General features: G+C 32.8%; 1 protein-coding gene across 6 annotated transcripts in view; it reads left to right on the top strand.

The window, feature by feature from the left end:
* Positions 1-19,403, top strand: part of Agmo (alkylglycerol monooxygenase) — a 336,057-nt gene that overhangs the window by 101,597 nt on the left and 215,057 nt on the right. For all 6 annotated transcript variants that reach the window (XM_048799642.1, XM_015498116.2, XM_048799643.1 and 3 more), the window contains exon 5: positions 9,669-9,772. In XM_048799642.1, the coding sequence (XP_048655599.1) occupies positions 9,669-9,772 (104 nt within the window). The remainder of the gene's footprint in view (positions 1-9,668; positions 9,773-19,403) is intronic.

Here is a 19,403-nt window from a genome sequence, read left to right as displayed (position 1 = left end):
CCCCCATCCCCACCCCACCCCACCCCAGTTCTATTGCTCCTCAGGACCTATTTCCCTTGCCACCCCTAATAGGTTTGCTTGCCTTGGGACCTTCTGCCCTAGCATTTTACTCTGTCTCCTAGGGAATAGAAGCAGTCATATAGCTTCCCTCCTGCTGCTGTCAAGACAACCCCTCAATCCTGCTGAAGTTCTTTCAGAGTTGTTACCACTTGACCTGGCAACTTGCCCATTCTGCCACCTTATCCCTTACACACTTAGATAGTAAAAGGAAAAAAAATGTTACATATGAATCTAATAAAATGGTAGAAACAATAATCCAATTCATCATCTTTTTGAAAAAAAATTTAAAGTCAGACTTGGGTTTTCTAAAGCAGGATAATGATAAAAGGACTAAGGTCTAAGAACAGGAATAATTTTAGAAAAGACAATGGGCATTCTGGGCAGAAAATGGGAATGGGCTGGAGTTGTACATGCTAACAATAAAACACAAGTCTTCTTTTTCTTTCCTTGGTATGTTCAGTCCTGTTATAATCAACTGCTTCAAGGCAAAGCTAATCTCCTCATTAGAATGAAGTGATGGATGATTCAAGGTAACAGAATAAAGGGAGCAAAAAGTCACAGGGTAGTTTTGGATTTCTTAGAGCCATATCTTTGTAGCAGTCATTTTGGGAAGTTGGTGATAAGAAAATTAGCTATGCTAATTGAAAGTGGCTTTAAGACATAAGAGTTTGCCTGGCATCTAATAAAGTGTTTTCCCTATCGAAGTCAGTCTGTAGAAACACTGAGTGGTAGAACACAGATGTAGTGCAATCACTGGTATTTTGTGTGGTTATTACATCACATTCATTTGTATTAAGAAGAAAAATTACCTGTGAGGAGGTATTAAAGTTAGTTCACTAAAAGAGAACAAATCTCAGTGACTTAACACAATAAAGATTTAAATTTCAATCACATCCCAGAACAGGGGTGCTGTTCTCCCTGCTGCTTTTCAAGGACCCAGAATCCCTCCATCTGGTGTCCTTGTATGTCCCAGGGCCTTAGTGTCCTCGACTGACCACTCTGCATCTTGCTTGCAGTTAGAGAAGAGAGAAAGTGTGGAGAGAGCACACCGGATTTGTACCTTGAATCACATGACACACAGCATTTCCACTCACACTACATTAGGAAATGATCCTATAAATTCACTTAGGTGCAATGGGGCTAGAAAACACTGACTTTACAACTAATAACAAAAATTATTAATATGCAATAGGAATAAAAACAATGAATTACCTTCTGCAAGTTATTAAATCTCCTTGTATCTCCATTTCCTCTTCTATAAAATGACACCTTTAGGGAAATATATAAGTTAATATATGGAAAATGTTTAAAATATTCCCTAGTACATGCTAAATGCTCTTTGGGTTTATGATCATTGCTGTTATTATAATTATTATTTTTAATTTCATATTTGAATAAGGATACAGAATGACTTTTATGACAATTCTAACTATTGGGACAATTAGGGCAATGACCCAAATTTGAATGCATGAGACATTTTGCAGTTTCATTGCTAGGACATTCTGAGAATGGATAAAATAGAAAGACAGGGAAATGGTCATTTAGCCTTATTAGGCATAGAGTAACTAATGTACTCTTTCCTACTAGGAAGCCCTGGTTATATGTGGCATCCCATAAAGTGACACAAGACAAGCAATTTACAGAGAATTTTTATTTTAATAGGTTGTAATTATTTCTTTCTAGTATCAGACATACATTTGGATTTTATGTTTTTATCTTATGATAGGCCTTGTGAGGGCTATTAGATTTTGTTTTTGTTCTTTTATTCTGTGCTTTCATCTTTTAGAATATGTAAGCAAAGATTTGTATATGCTAGAATTTCAATAAACTAGTGCTAAAACTATTTTAATTTTTAGAAACTCACACATGAAATATAGTCTTTTGAAATATATTCTTAATTTTTAGACCCTGTAAAATGGTTTTAATATAGAACAAAATGGACAAAAAATGAGCATATGTTGAAATTCTGATATTTTTAAATTACTTTTTTATCTGTAATACAAATTAATTCTTTTTTAAAAAATTAATTTTTACACAAATAGAGCACAACTTTTTTATTTCTCTGGTTGTACAAGATGTATACTCACATTGTTTGTGCAATCATACCCATACATGGGGTAATAGCATCCATCTCATTCTACCATCTTCCTTCCTACACATTCCCACTCCTCTCATCCTCCCCTCTGCTCAATTCAAAGTTCTTCATTTTTCCCTTGTTCCACCCCCTGCCCCATTATGGATTAGCATCTACTTATCAGAGAAAACAACAAATGAATTCTTTAGGTTGTAATAACATAATTATCAATGCAATTTGTATTTTTTAGCATTTTGTTCACATAAGTCAATGATGAGCCCTACATTACTTCTTACTTTTACACTGAATAGAAACAAAAGTGTTGATTGGAAAGACAAATTCTTATTTTTTGCTTTATATTAAAAAGCAATTTCTTATTGTATCTTGTTTAAATTTTGAAAGTGCATAGTCAAACAAATGGAAAAGGCTTTTTTAAAATTCTGCATTTTAGGACTTAAAAGTTTCCACTAAACTTAAATAAAAAGAAAGGAATGAAATAAAGTGTGATTCCCAAAACAATTAGAAGGACAGTTTAGTATTCATGACAATTTTAGTACATTCATTTGTTACTATCTCTAGAGAGATGACTTAATGTCTACATGTGGTCATATGTCTAGATAAAAGATAAAAAGTTTGCTCATTTTTTCCAGATGAGTGGTTTCTATGATGGAATATTTGGAAATATGAAAAATGTATAAAATATGGAGGTACAGCCAACTTACCAGTTTTATTCTAATTGATTATTTTATAAATACTCAGCAGTTTGTGTTTTAATATTAAGTGGGCAGAAGAAAACTTAGAAAAAAATGGAAGTGTCAAGCTTTACTGGTAAAAAATTAACAATATAAACCAGGTACCATCATGCATGCCTATAATCCCAGTGGTTTGTGAGACTGAGTCAGGAGGATTGTGAGCTCAAAGCCACCACAGCAATTTAGTGACAGCCTAAGTAACTCAGCAAGACACTGCCTCTAACTAAAATTTAATAAAAGGAATGGAGATGTGGCTCAATGGTTAAGTGTCCCTGGGTTTAATCCTAGTACTAAAAATAATAATAATAATTAACAATATCATCGATTTTGTCATCATAACTTCATTTGCTACATTGGGAAGTCATTGAAATTGGGATAATGCAATTGATAACATTATTAGTCAAAGAGCAGAAGATATGGAATGTATTGGGAGTATTTTCATTGTTATTCTCAGGATAGATTTAGTTTGATAACTTGCATCAGTTGCTTTATTTTGTTTGCTTAGCTCAATTAATTTTTTTAAATGATATATCAATCCTGCTTAGTTACTGGGAAGAGATGGAATGGACTTCTCAATAATTCACTTGTGCTGATTAGTCCCAAATTTACAGTGGCAGTTTTTTTAATTCAAAAGTCACGGCTGGGGATGTGGCTCAAGCTGTAGCACGCTGGCATCTGTGCAGCCCCGGGGTTCGAACCTCAGCACCACATACAAACAAAGATGTTGTGTCTGCTGAAAACTAAAAAATAAATATTAAAAATCTCTCTCTCTCTCTCTCTCTCTCTCTCTCTCTCTCTCTCTTTCTCTCAAAAAAATTCAAAAGTGAAATGTTTGGTGTATTGTTAGATTTCTTGGTAAAGACAATGCACAGTTGATTCAATTCAAGAGGTTTAACACTATCATTCAATAGTATATTTTGAGTTTCATATATCTTTCACATATTGGAAATTACCAAAGATGTGCCATCTAACTCTAATAGAACTATGAATCCAGTCATCTCCATTTCTGAAGGAGAAATAAAATCCTAGGGGAGAGTGAATCAAATAAATCCCTGCTGAGAGAGAGAAAAAAATTTCTACTTCAATGAAACTCTTTTTCCATTTTCCTTTTCAAGCTTATTTTCCTTATATATAAAATTAAAGTTTGGACTATCTGACTCCTAAAGACTCTTGCAGCTCGCAATAGTTTAAATATTTTTATCTCCTCCAAAATGCAGGTATAAAAAATTAATCCCCAATGCAACACTGTTAGGAGGTGGTCTCCATTGAGAAGTGTTTGGGACATGCAGGGCTCCACCTTCTTGAAAGAATTAACACAACTATGAAATGGGTTTTATAGGATTATATTTGCCCTTGCCCTCTTCTTCTATTGGGCCCTATGAGAACACTTGCATCCACTTTTTAGGAGGAAGCATCATTCAGAGGTGCCATCTTGGGAGAAGAGAGAATGGGTTCTAATTTACTAGTATCTCGATCTTGGACTTCTCAGCCTCCAGAATCATGGGAAATAAATTTCTGGTTTTGTAAATAACCCACTGTCAGATATTCTGTTATAGCAGAACAAAACTAAGGTCTAAGACACAGCTTGTATGTTCCATAGTCACTGAAGAGTAGGCCAATGTTTTATAACATATGACTTACATGTTTTTAGTGGAGCCAAGTATACTAACATTTTGCCCAATTCCTGTAACATCTTTCGTCTTCATAACTGGGTTAAAAAAAAAAACACATTTATTTTTAGGTGTAGTTGGACACAATGCCTTTATTTTATTTATTTATTTTTATGTGGTGCTGAGGATAGAACCCAGGGCCTCACACATGCTAGGCGAGTACTCTACCACTGAGCTACAACCCCAGACCCCATACTGTTTTTTTTTGTTGTTGTTGTTATTGTTGTTTTTGTTGTTTTTTTCCAGTCTATGAGTGAAGGCAACACCATCAATCCAAAGATGCCCTAGGACATTCTGGCCTGCCCAGTATTGGGAATTAAATGGCTGTCATATATAAGTGTAGAAATTCTATGTAGACCCGTGTTTATATCTTGAATTAACCTAAAGGGTCACTTCTCCCCAATCCATAGGTGACAACATATGAACTGAGAGTGATATATATATATTTAGATGTATAGCCTATATAGACAACTAACTTCTAGACACTAACAGATTTCACATTATCCTAAAACATTTCTCCAAAATAATCTTTGTTTTCTGTTAAACACAGTTATAACTTAATACAACTCTCAAGTATGTATATTAACTTTCATGAAAATTTTTAAAAAAGTTTGTTCTTTATTAGATACTATTACAAAATGAAAAGTCAAACTACAGCCTAGGACAGAATAGATGGAAGTCTCATATCTAATAAAGGGCTTGTATGCACAATATATCGAATATATCGAGAATATATTGAGATCTCCTGAAGAAAACAATACAACTAAATGTGGGCATACATTTTTAATAGTTACTTCAAAGATAAGATTGCAGATAGCAAATAAACACATGAATCATTATCATTATCCACGACAGCTATGCAAATTAACATTTCAATGGGATACCTATCATAATGACTGTCAAATAAATAAATAAATAAAAATTAAATTAATGATTTCAAGTTCTTCCAGAGATGTGCAACAACTTGAACATTACTTGCACACTGCTGGTGCTAATACAAAAATGTACAGCCACTTTGGAAAAGCATCTGATAGTTTCTTAAACTAAATGTAAACATACTGTACAGCTTAGCAATCCTACTCCTCAGTGAAGTAAAGACTTCTGTTCACACAAAATCTCAATGACAATAGTGACAGAAGCTTTATGTGTAATTGTCAGAAAACAGGAAACATCTGAAATGTTCTTCACATGAATAAATAAAAACAACAACAAATTTGGCACATTTATATAAATGGAATATTGCTCAGCAATAAAAAGGAACAAACTACAATAATCACCACAAAATGGGGGAATTTTTTAACATGTTATGATAAACAAAAGCAGTCAGATGCCAAAGAGCTAAATGCTTATGATTCCATTTATATGACATACTCAAGGTAAAACTATAAGAAAACAAATAAGTTAATGCCAGGGGCAGAGAGTAGAGATCGGAGTAGACCTCTGCATTAATTTTTTATTGTTTTATAACAAATTAGTAGCCTAAAATAAGGTACATTTATCACCTTATGATTTTTGTGAGTCAGAACATGGGGATGGCTGAGATATTCCTCTATCTCAAGCTTCATAAAGTTGCAGTTCAATGGTGCTGCTGTCAGTAATCTGCAGTGCCATCTGAAGGCTTGACTCGGGGAAGATCTGCTTCCAAACCCCATACCAATTCTTGGCAGGGTTCAGTACCTTGTGGCATTTGGACTCAGAAGATTATTTCCTTCCTGGCTGGGCAGTCAGACACCTCTCCCAATTCCCTGTCACCTGCACTTCTCCAAAATGCAGTTCACATTTGATTCAAGCAGACTATGAACTCCCATTTTTACCCCATATACATATTGCAGATTCACATGGGTTCCACATCCACTTTTTTACATACTGCCATACTAGTGTCTGTTGAATTCTGCTGCCCTTCCTATGATATGTCAAGAGCTTTGTAATGTTTTGAACAACTAATAATAAAATAAAATAAAAAAAAAACAGATGAAATAAAAAGATAAAAAAATAAAATTAAAAAAAATGCAGTTCACATCATACAACTGGCTTTCCTCAGACAGCATGCAAAAGCAAAAGTGAGCAACTGTGACATAAGCTACTGTCTTTTTTTTTTTTTTGCAACTTAATATCAGCAAGGGCACCCTATTACCTTTTCCATTCTATTCTCTGGGAGTTGCTAAATCAGCTCACACCCAAATGGAGAGAATTATAAATCAGCATGACTACCAGTGGGCTAGAGTTACCAGGGAACATCCCCTCAACACTTCCCTGAATCCCACTCATTCATATTTCCTCCGCATTCAAGGGACTCTGGCCTCTCCCAAAGTCACAAAATTCTGCCCTATTGCATTATAAATTCTAAGTTCATGATATCATCATCTGAGTCAGGGACCATCTTAGATTCTGTCTCCCTCCTCCACAAAGTGGGTTGGGGAGACTTTGGGGTTGATGAAACTGATTACATCTTGACTGTGGTAGTGATTACATAGATGTATCTGTTAAAATCTTATAAAACTGAATATTCAAAGGATAGTTTTTATTGTCATTTATATTTTATTAAAAATTTTAAAAGTTAACATCTCAAGAATATAGTACACTTGAATGTTACTTAAATTTTGGCCAAATTAATGGAATTGTTGACTAAGTATTAATAATATATATTTACGCAAATCTACACTTTGACATTCACTGGAAAGCAGTATAATTGTTTCTAATTATGTCATTGAAAAATTATAATAAAATTGCATAACTTATACAGTCTATAATTTGCTTATAGGAAAAGAAAAATATTGTTGTTGAAAAGAACATGTAATTATATTAATTAATTCTTTCATAGAAAGAAGCTCATTCAGAATAATGTATTTCCCTCTTTTGTTTTCTTTCCTTACAACAGACAATTTGTCAGTGCAAGTGTTAGGGAAGATAAACATGTAAATGCACAATTAACTTTTTCTCATTTAGTTCTCAAAAGAATTATTAGAACAGTTTTTTTATAAAATGATTTTTCTAAACATTTTTTAAAATTAACTTTCTTCCAGGCTGAATATAAATTGCAAAAAAAAATAATAATAAAGTCCAGTTTTCCTACTTGTTTTTCCCATTTCTAAAAAGTGACAGAGGTAAGGTGGTAGGATCCTGTTACTGTACCCTGTTTATACAGCTGTACTTCATTGAAGGAAGGCTTGTGTTACACACAGTTTGTGATAGGAAGTAAATGCTTTTAAAACAACTAAAAAGACAGGTCTTTAACCTCCACCTTTGTGGATTCTTTGTTCCACCATTCTCTTCTGTGGAGACTATAAGGAAGTAGCTCCAATATATATTATGAGTCTCTAATGAAACCTTATCTAATTAGGTCATCCCCTTGTTAACTTATTTTATGGATACATTAGGATGAATTTTTAAAATTAAATTCTGAGAAGTCCAAAAATATACAATGTGTTGACTTACAAGGAAGATTTATAAGTAGTAAGTTCTGAAAAGCATGGTGCTGAGTATGTTCTAAAGGGAAAATAGTGTTTAGATTGCTTCAAGTGTTCAATCTGTAAACAGTCTTAAAACCTTAGGATATTCATCAACTTTATTACCTCTTGAACTCACACCCCACAACACAGGAAGAGAAACAGTGCCACAGAGTTTCTTATATCTCTTACATATAGCTGTGTGTATTAATCAATAAGCCAGAGATTTTGCTTCTAAATTATTTCAAAGATTATGGCAGGGAAGTTTGAGAGGTCATCATGGTGAATTAGTCCTCATTTGTATAGGAACAATTTTCTAAATTTCTTGGGTAGAAATATAGTGTCAATTTTAGAAATGATTAAAACATTAATTATTCAGTATATAAGTTACTTATCAGAAGCTGGGTAATGAAAATACTTTTATAGAAAAAATCTGATAAGCCTACCTATTCAGAATCCTGTTCATAATATTTTCACTCTCACAAAGTTAAGTTCTTCTTATATCTCTGAGCTATCACTTGTTGACTAAGATAATTTTGCTTTCCATGTTTTGTTTGGTAACTCCCTAAACAAAGTGGTCAGAGAGCATACAGCAACTGCCCAGATCAGTAGACTGGTATTTTCACAATTAAGGTCCATAGTTACAATCCCATACATCCAATCCTAAGCTTTTTAATTTATTATCTATACTGATGATACAATGATCATATCATATGGTTAATTCCATCTCCTGGATTTGTAGCAAAAGACCAAACATAAATTAGTTAAGTAAGAACAAATACATGTTTTTAATTGAGTGTTATATATAATGTGACATTTTTAACTGGGATTTTCTTAAGATGAAAAATATCTACACAGAGAAAAATATGGGCAGAATACAAAGTCACTTGGCCTCTTCTGTTCCTTTTTTTTGAAGGGTCATTATGAAGTCATACTTGTAGGCAAAACAAGCCACTCTCCTTTTGAGTGTGTGTGTGATAAAAATAAAAACATTCATTGTCTTCTTTATTATAAGAACAATATCTACTATTTGGAAAAATTTTAGAAATATAATACTATCTTTGTTAGGTATGGGAAGAACCTTATATAACCATTATTTAATGTATTTTTGTAAATAAAAGGAAAACTTTAAATCTTAGGACCGAATATTGCTATTTTTCTTCTTATTTCAACATTTTTTAAGACTTTTCAAAAGCCATCAGGAAATAATATTATGTAATAATTCATTCCAAAATTTATGTACTAATTTCTTCCATCAGGAATCTTCTTTAATTAGAAATGTTATCACATACTGAAAAATCATCACTATCCATTGACTACATTGTTACCACATTTCCAGTTGGCTTTTATGATCTGTCATATTGTAATATGTTAGTAAAGTGTAAATTTCAGAAGTTATTTTAGTTTGCTAGAGGCATTAATTATGTCATATATGCTATACATATTTATTGTCTACGTTTCAAGTTTTTATTTATTTATACTCTGTTGGCTCCTGTTTCCAAAAAATGATTTGAGCAGCCTTATTTCAATTATCATGGTGTTGGCTAGCTTTTCCAGAGATATTCCAGATTTTTCATCCTCACTCAAGAGAGAAACATGCATAACTGGACATGGAAGTTACTTTGTTCTTTTTCTCATGGCTGCTTTCAAATTATGTGTTTTGCAGAGGTTAACATTATTTGGGCTGGACACCAAGTGCACCACAGTTCTGAGGACTATAACTTGTCCACAGCACTGAGGCAATCTGTCCTCCAGATATATACTTCCTGGGTAAGTTATATGAAATTGAATAAATGTGATATAATGATTGGTTTTTTAAGGCTCAACTATTTCTTTTTTTCCACCATTTTTAAAAAAGTTTATTGGTTCTTTTTAGTTATACATGATAGCAGAATACATTTTGATATAATAATTATACAAGCATGGAATAGATTTTATTGTTATAGTCCAATTCTTAAGGATGTACCTGATGTTACATTGCACATATATTTTTTAAATATCTTTATTTTATTTATTTTTTTAATGTGGTGCTGAAGATCGAACCCAGTGCCTCACACATGGGAGGTAAGTTCTCAACCACTGAGCTACAACCCCAGCCCTTGAACATATTTTAAAAAAGAGTATAGAATACTATTTTGAGTTAGCTTCAGGTTGTAAGCATGGTGTAATATGGAGTAAAAGGAAAGTTCTAGGGATTAAAATAAAAGCTCTAAGAAACCCTACATGCAAAGAGAAAACAGATTGTGATTTGGCATTAGGGTTTAGTATTTAATATCTCATGACTTTGATTAGTGTTTTGTAATGGAATAGGTATAAAACCATCTGCATTATTGACACTGCTCTATTAGTGTCTAGTTGAGAGTACTTGATCCCATCTGATTCAAATGCATAATATGTCAAGATCATTGTACTGTCATGTGTAAGTAATTAAAACAAATAAATTAAAAAAAGAAAAAATAATAAATAAAATAAAAGCATTCTGTCCATCTACAACTACAATTTTTTTTTAAAAAAATGAACATTTAAAAAAATGAAAACCCAAAAAAGTTATTTAGAAAAACATAAAATGACCAAAAACTTATAGCCAGAGGGATATTGTATTACCTATTCTTATACTATTACAATTAGGAAATTAAACGGTATGTTAGGGACTATGTCAAGTCACCAGAAAAATCATGGAGTATTTTCTTGGAATACCTTCTTTACTTAATGCTAAATAATTTAAAACGTTTGTGTATCAAAGCAAACATTGTGGAGTAAAATGCTTATTAGGAGTATTTTAGTTTGAGAAACATAGGGTCCAAACTTCTCAATCTATAGAAAAATCATCTGGTGACTCAAGCAATTAAGTCACTTGATCAAGTACTCTCAGCTAGGCTCAACTATTTCTATTTCCTCCTATTAAACTAATAGAAGATGTTTACAAAATTTTCCTCTGTGAGGTCAGCCCCTAAAACATTTCTTTCTTCTCTGCAAGACCAGACACACATGAAGCAAATGGCAGTCTTTTGTTTGGCCTAAAAACACACCTTGACATATACAGCAATATGAGAAAGTGACTGGCATTTTAAATTTACTCTCAACTAGTAAGGTAATGTACAAACAATGTATCCCAATCCAAATACATACAAACAGCTTTCATTAGAAACTTTTAAGAGCAATTTAAAAAGTCAGTTCCTATTTCTGCATGCCTAGGTAACATCTACTTCAACCCCTTGCTTTTTTACATTGTTTAGTTGAGAAATAGTAACTGTATATATTTATAGGGTACAATGTGGTGTTTCTTTACATATTTACATTTCAGAATTATCAAATCATGGAAATTAGCATATCCATAGGTGTAAAGATTTATCTTTTCTTTAAGGGAAGAACATTTAAACCCTCTCTTGCAGATATTTAAAAATATACAATATATTACTACTAAATATAGTCATCTTGCCAAGGAATGAAACACCAGAAATTGCTTCTTTAACTTTGTACCAGATGACAAATGCCTACATGTTTTTCTCCACCTCTACCCTCACACTGACATGCCCCTCTTCTGTTAACTACTGTTGTACTCTACATTTTAATTTTTTAACTTCCACATATAAGTGAGATCACACATTATTCATCTCTCTGTGTCTGGCTTATTCCACTTACCATAACAATTGCCTCTAGGTTCATTCATGTTGTCAGAAATAACAAAATTTCCTATGTTAAGGCTGAATCATTTTCCATTGTGTATGTACCACAGTTCTTAAGCCAGTCATCCACTGATAGAAACTTAGATTGTTTCTATATCTTAGTTATTGTGAATAATGCTGCAATAAATATGTGGGTCCAGACATCTCTTTGGCATGTGGATTTCAATTACTTTTGATATAATCCCTGTAGCAGGATTATTGGATCATAAGGTAATTCTACTTGTAATTTTTTGAGGAAATTTCAATGATGTTTTCCAAAATAGTTCTACTAATATACAATAGTACTGACAGTGTTAAGCATTCCATTCTCTCTGTATCTTTGCCAACACTTCTTATGTTTAATCATTTGATAATTCATTTGATATCCCATTTTGGTCTTAATTTACATTTCTCTCTGAATAGAGATGTTGTACAGTTTTGCATTTATCTGTTGATCATTCCTATTTCTTCTTTTGTGAAATGTCTATTCCAGTTCCTTGCCCATCTTTAATTGGGCTATTTGTTATATTACCTTATATTAACTCAAACTCAATAGTTTGAGTTCCTTATATATAAAATATTGTCCCCTTATGTAATATATATTTTGCAAACATTTTCTTCCAATGTGTGAGTTGTATTTTCACTCTAGTATTTCATTTGCTGTGCAGAAGCTTTTTAGTTTGATAAAATATCATTTGTTTATTTTTACTTTTGTTTCCTGTGCTGTTGAAATCTTATTCAAAAATCTCTCCCAGACCAATATCATGCAGGCTTTCTCCTATATTTTTATCTATTAGCTTTATAATTTCAGGTCTTATGTTTAAGTTTTTAGCCCATTCCAAGTTTCTTATATAAAGATCCACTTTAATTTTTCTGTGAAAACATTTATTATATATTTAGAAAATACTACGTATACCAAGAATTATTAGAATTGATAAACAAATTCAGTAAAGTTGCAGGATATAAAATCAACTTATGAAACTCAGCAGCATTGCTATAAGCTAACACTAATTTGTCTGAAAAAAAATGATTAAGAAAAAATCCCATTTATAATAGCAACAAAAAGAATTAAACATACAACCTACTTTATGAGTAAACTTAACTAAGGAAGTGAAAGCTCTACACTGCAAACTATAAAACATCAATGAAAAAAATAAATGGAAAGATATTGATGCTCATAGATTTTTAGAAGAATCAATACTATAATTTTCTACTCCCCAAATTGATCTAGAGTCAATAAAGTTCCTATCAAAATTCCAGTGTCTTTTGTCATAGGAACAGAAAATAAATTCTAAAATTCACGTAGAAGCATAAAATACACTAAAGAGCCAAAGCAGTCTTTGTCCAAAAGAACAAAGCTGAAAGCATCTCACTAAGAGATTTCAAAATACATTACAGATCTGCAGTAATCAAAACAGCAAGGTATTAGCATAAAACAGACATATTACCAGTAGAATAGGATAGAAATCCCAGAAATAAGTCCACAAATAGATCAACTGACTTTCAATAACAGTACCTAGAGTGCACATCTGGAAAGACAGTCTCCTTTGTTTTTGTTTTTCCTTTTAATCATATTACATCAGTTAGTAAGATGCTTACTATGGTTTGATATGGTACACCTAAGCTCTTGTGTTGGGAGCTTGATCCCCATGGTGGTGATACTGGGGTTGTATGGAGCATTTAAGAGTTTAAGCTTGGTAGAAAGTATTTAATCCTTTGGAAGTGTGCCCCCAGAAGGAATTGTAGATCCCCATTTGCTCTCCTTGGTTTCCTGTCTGGAATGTGATTGCTTACTACCACATCCATTTTTGACATGAGCTTACATAGCCAAGATAGGAGCTTTGCAGAGCCCACATCATATTTTTGGATTTCCAGCAACTAAAATTGTGAGATAAGTAAGCATCTTTTCTTTATAAGTCATCTTTTCTTTTGGGTATTTATTTATAGTGACAGCAGTGGATTAATACAATGCTCAACAAAGTTCTCTAAAAACTCCTTACACAAGGGGAATAAGAACAACCACAACTCGAAATAGGGTATGGTTCTAAGGTTTTTCTGTCTCACTGGACAACCCTGAGCTACCTGATAATATCCTTTTTTGTGATTTCCCCTGCTTAGCTCTTTTTGGCTATCAAAACACTGTCCTTAAATGAATGTTGAACCCAGAGGTACTTAACCACTGAGCCACATCCCCAGGCCCTTCTTATGTTTTTTATTTTGAGACAGGGTCTCACGAAATTTCTTTGGGCCTCACTAAATTGCTGAGGCTTGCTTATTATCTCTTTTGATCCTCATAAATAAGTTTATGGTTTTCTAGGTCAAATATCATTATCATCAGGGAACTGAAGATCAATGAGTTGAATTATACATCTAGTTAGAAAAAAGTCAAGTACTTGAAACCGAATGCTTCAAAACTGATAAAAGATATAATGGCACGGGTGATAACCCCAAAATTTGCACAGGAGTATAGGCAAAACAAATCTATAAGCCTGTTATAGTAGTAATACATTTGTTGGAATGGATCTTCTAAGAAACCCAGCCCAAACCCATCGTAACACAAACCTGTGTTAAAACTTAGATTCATTTCCTAGGACTACTGTAATAAAACACAACAAACTGTCTGGCTTAGAAAAACAAAAATTTATTGCTTTTCAGTTCTAGAAGCCAAAAGTCAAAATCAGGATATTGACAAGACAGTGCATCTTCTCTTCTAAGTTCTAGTAGTTTCTGGGCTTGCAAATGCATAACTCTAGTGGCTATATAGTATGATGCCTATTTTTTTTTTGTCTAAATTTCCCCTGTTTAAATAAGTACACTAGTCATACTGATTTAACGCTCATCTAACTCCAGTATGACCATATAATAACTAATTATATCTGCAATGACCCTTTTTCCAAACAAGGTAACATTCTGGGGTAGTAGAGGGTGTGATTTCAATGTGTAAATTTGAGGGAGGGGAGTACAGTAGAATACACAACATAACTTTAAGAAGTAAACATAGAAAATAAATAAACATATTTTCATCACCTATAGTTTGTCCTGGAACTCTGGATCGTTAAACACAGAAGAAAATACAGTTTATTTTATAGCTGTATTTAATAAATATGGCAATGTATTTAATAAATGTCCAGATTATTGAATGGAAGGAAGACAAGGTCTTGGGATGGAGGAGATGTCTGCTCTTTTTTTTTCTGAATAATTTTTTTCACATTTTTTTGATGCAGTGTAGTTATACACATTGATGTGATTTATTGTTACATATTTGTACATAGTATCCTCAAAAAAAAAAAAAAACAGGAATAACTCTAACCAAGGAAGTCAAAGATCTCTTCAATGAAAACTATAGTACTTTGAAGAAAGAAATTGAAGAAGACCTGAGAAGTAGTAGTGTCTCTTTTATGTAATTAGTTGCACACTTGCTTTGGGCTTAAATATTTATTATTATTTTATATTCTTGTTGTATTGTTCTCTTTACAAATATAAAATGACATTTTTGTCACTTATGATTAATTTTGGTATAAAATATGCTTTTCTGAAATGAGACTAGCTACTCCTGCTTCTTTTTTTGCTTCATTCACATGGTTTATCAGTATCCATCCTTTCACTTTCAGCTTGTCTATGTAAGGTGCATCCCTTGCAAAAAACATATAGTTTGGTCTATCCACCAGCCTATGTCTCTTAATTGGAAAGTGTAGATCATTTAAATTAAATGTTATCATAGAGAGGTTGTTTATTAATTACTGACATTTTGATTTACTTATCATGTTTAATTTAGTCCTGTTTCTTACTTGCTTAACTGTTCTTCAAATGAGATTTGTTCCTTTTTGAGTTCTGAGGTTTACTTTTTATTTCTTCCATGTGCAGTATTTCTTTAATAAGTTCTGAAAGGCCTGTTTAGTAGTCATGAATTCTTCTATTTACTTGGAAGGTTTTTATTTCATCTTCAATTATGGATAACAGCTTTGCTCATTGTAGCAGTCTTCATTGACATTATTTTCTTTCAGGGCGTAGAACACATCACTGCTACTCTTCCTGACTTGTAGAAATTGTGCTGAGAAATCAGAAGTGTTTCTGATTGTCTTGCCTCTAAATATGACCTGATATTTTTCTCTTGAGGCTTTTAAAATTCTATCTTTGTTCTCTAGGTTTGGCATTTTTATTACAATGTATTGTGGAAATGTTCTTTTTTGATCTCATCTCTTTGGGCTTCTGAATTCATCCCAGATAGGTCCATCTCATTATGAAGGTTGGGAAATTTTTCTGTTCTTATTTCCCTGACGACTTTATCCATTCCACTAGCCCACATTTTACATCCCTTCTCAATTCCAGTGATGCTTTAAATTGAATCTTTACATGTTGTCCCAGATTTCTTGTACATTCTGATCATGGCTATTTTTTTCTTTCTTTCTTTCTTTAATACTGTCTGAATGTTCAAGACTGGCCACTCTAACTTCCATGTCTAAGATTCTGTCTTCAGCATGGTCTACTCTAGAGAGATTTTCAGTTAAATATTTTATTTGATTTTTGTATGTAGTTCATTGCCAAGATTTCTGTTTGGTTCTTTTTTCAGTATTTCTATCTCCTTATTGAATTTCACATTCATTTTCAAACTGACTTCCTTAGTTTATCCAGTTAATTTTCTATGTTCTCTTGAAATTTGTTGATCATTTTTATAATAATTCTTTCTAATTTCCTATCTGATATTTCATCTACTTCAATATTTGGAGGGTCATTTGCTGGTGAATCATGAACTTTAAGAGGTGTTGTGTTTGCTTGATTCTTCATATTTCTTGTATCCATTTATAAGGTTTTCTGCATCTCTCGAAAGGGATTTCTCTTCTTATGTGTAGAACTATGTAGGTACAGTCTTCACTTTCCAAAATATCCTATAATCATCTGGATTGAGACCGCTTTATAGGTGTGGTGTCCATAGCCTTTTCATTATTTCTCTGTTTTTGATACAGCAATGGATAACTGTAGGTGGCATCTGGATGCCTACCCCTAGTTGTTTCTACTTGGGGGCCTTGTCATTAGAATGTATTTTGGCCTCTTCTCTTCTTTGCATTAGAGTATAGCTGAAGATTGTCATTAATTTGTGTGTGAAACAAGGTGTGATGTCTTTTGATTGAGTTGCATTCAGCATCAGAGTTTTTATCCTATGAACTTATAGTGTCCCTTTAGGTTCCCAGCACCTCACAGAATCCGGGGAAACAAACAATAGTAACAACCAACACAAAGAATATACAGTTTTAAACTAAATACTTGGGTTATACTATGATATCTATAATGTTAATTGCCACAAAACCCAGAAATGGTAGGCTCAGCAATTATCAACACCAAAAAACAATAAGTAACCATGAGTTATATCTGGCATTAAAGCAAAGAACAAGTGTCAACTATATCAGCCATAGCAGTAATAATTGCAATAACATTAATGGTGGGAGCAGGAGTTATATAAATCAATTAGTATTAAAAGATGGTAAGAAAACAGTCAATTAAAAGAAAATGTGACAGGAAGGTAGAAAAGAGTCAATAATTTCAAAAAGTAAACAGGTAATGCAGATGAGATGTAGCTTTTTATGGTCATAAGGAGGATCAGAAATAATAGAAATAACAAAGTAAATGGAGAATGAAGGAGTGAATAATAGAATTTGGCTATTAGCAGAAGACAAGAGAATGAGAAAAAGAGAAACAAAGGAAAAACAATATAAAACACAATCAAAATATATAAACCCCAAATCCTAACCCCCAATAGTCAAGGTAAAAAATAATAATAATAACATTTTAAAAATGCTAAAATGTAAAAAATGAAACAAATATGTATATTATATATGTTCATGAACCAAAAACACAGCTAAAATACACACACACAGAGAAACAGAAACAAAGAAAAAAATGGTTCTTATTGAAAAATTAAGGAATTGTTTCCACTGAAGTGGTCAAAATAGTCAATGAGAATAGAAAGAACTGTCTATACCTGACTGTCTTTCCATTTCTTCATGGGCTATGCACTGTGAGTGAGGGGTGGGTGGTCATTAACCCCTTTCTCTTTTTGTGTTGCTTACCAGACTGCCAGTTGGAGTTGCCTCAGACTGAAGTTAGTTCAAATAATTTTCAGTTTCTCTTCTCCCCAGTATAATGTAGGGTAAAATGAGAAGTACTATTAGTTGTAGATTTTTCTGCACAGACCAGATGGATGCAATCTCAGGCCCACCCTCCCTTTTTAGGCAATACCTGTATTAATACAGTCTTTTGTAATCTTGTACAAAATAGGCTGAATATATAGTCTACTAAAATATTCTGAAAAACATTTTGTCTCTCTTAGGGGCAAATCAACATGTTCCGTGAATTTAATATCTGAGGAATCATCACAGGAAAAATTTATTAGAGCATCAAATATTTCAGAATTTAAAGAAATCATGGATATAATATATTTAGGCCATCTATTTTTAAGGCTAAAAAAATGAATCTCAGAAAACTCCACTATGTCACACCATATTGAACATTGCTGGGTTGGAAATCAAGTCTAGATGCCTGATGCCAGTTTTTTGAATTTTTATCCTGGCTTCGCTTACATTATTCCTGCTATAGAGTCATGGCGTCCAAAGTTACAGATAATTAAAAATCTAAGTGAAATGCAGATTCACCCCTTTCTTATTTCTGGGGAAATATTCCCTTTATAATCTCTTTCCCTTTTGTCAGGCATATGGAAAAAAAGTACAGAATAAGGAAATGAGCATTGGGAATTTATCATAAGATGCTAATATTTTGAAAATGGAGATGAGCAAACTTGAGCAAAGGGCAATGAATTGTAGGGGTTGTAAGTCAACCTGGATCCTTTTTTAATATTTATTTTTTAGTTGTAGTTGAAAACTATACCTTTATTTTATTTATTTATATGGGTGCTGAGAATCGAACCCAGGGCCTCCCATGTGCTAGGCAAGCACTTTACCGCTGAGCCAGGACCCCAGCCCTGGATTCTTGACCATCACTATTATGTCCCTTAAAAGATAAAAACAAGTTTTAGGCCCTGATAATTAATGGTATGTAATAGATATTTCAAGATATTAAAATCAAAGAGCAGACTTCAGGTCTCTTCATTTTCTTGGATTCATTTGTAAGATTCTCCTCATCAGCACTAGTATAGAAAGCCTACAATTTGGCAGTTACCCAGGTAACAATGCACTTTACAACAAAAAATAAATGAGTCATGTCTTTGAAAAGAAAATTAATGTGTGAAATGAAGAGAAAAATTAAGCTCGGAGTATGTTTCTTCCATATTATCATAAAAATCAGAGTGGCAGATCTATCATGTAAATAAGTTAAAGTTACGAATTCAATTTTCTAGAATTTATATCCATATTATATGTGTTTTAAATGAAATTTAATCTTAAAAAGAGCTGCAGTGTATAGAGTGCTATTTAAAGTAGATGGTAAGTGCCTCTTTATTTACTATATACTGTAATATCTTGTTTTGTAAAACACTTCAATCTTTGATTATAAATCTTAATATTATGCCTTTTTTTTATTGTTGGTTGTTCAAAACATTACATAGTTCTTGATATATCATCTTTCACACTTTGCTTCAAGTGGGTTATGAACTCCCCTTTTTAGCCCATATACAGATTGCAGAATCACATCAATTACACATCCATTGATTTACATATTGCCATACTAGTGACTGTCCTGTTCTGCTACCTTTCCTATCCTCTACTATCCCCCCTCCCCTCCCCTCC

This window comes from Marmota marmota, unplaced genomic scaffold (assembly GCF_001458135.2).
Source record: "Marmota marmota marmota unplaced genomic scaffold, marMar, whole genome shotgun sequence".
NCBI lineage: Eukaryota > Metazoa > Chordata > Mammalia > Rodentia > Sciuridae > Marmota > Marmota marmota.
The sequence above is the reverse complement of the archived record's forward strand: the minus strand, read 5'-3'. Positions and strand labels throughout refer to the sequence as shown.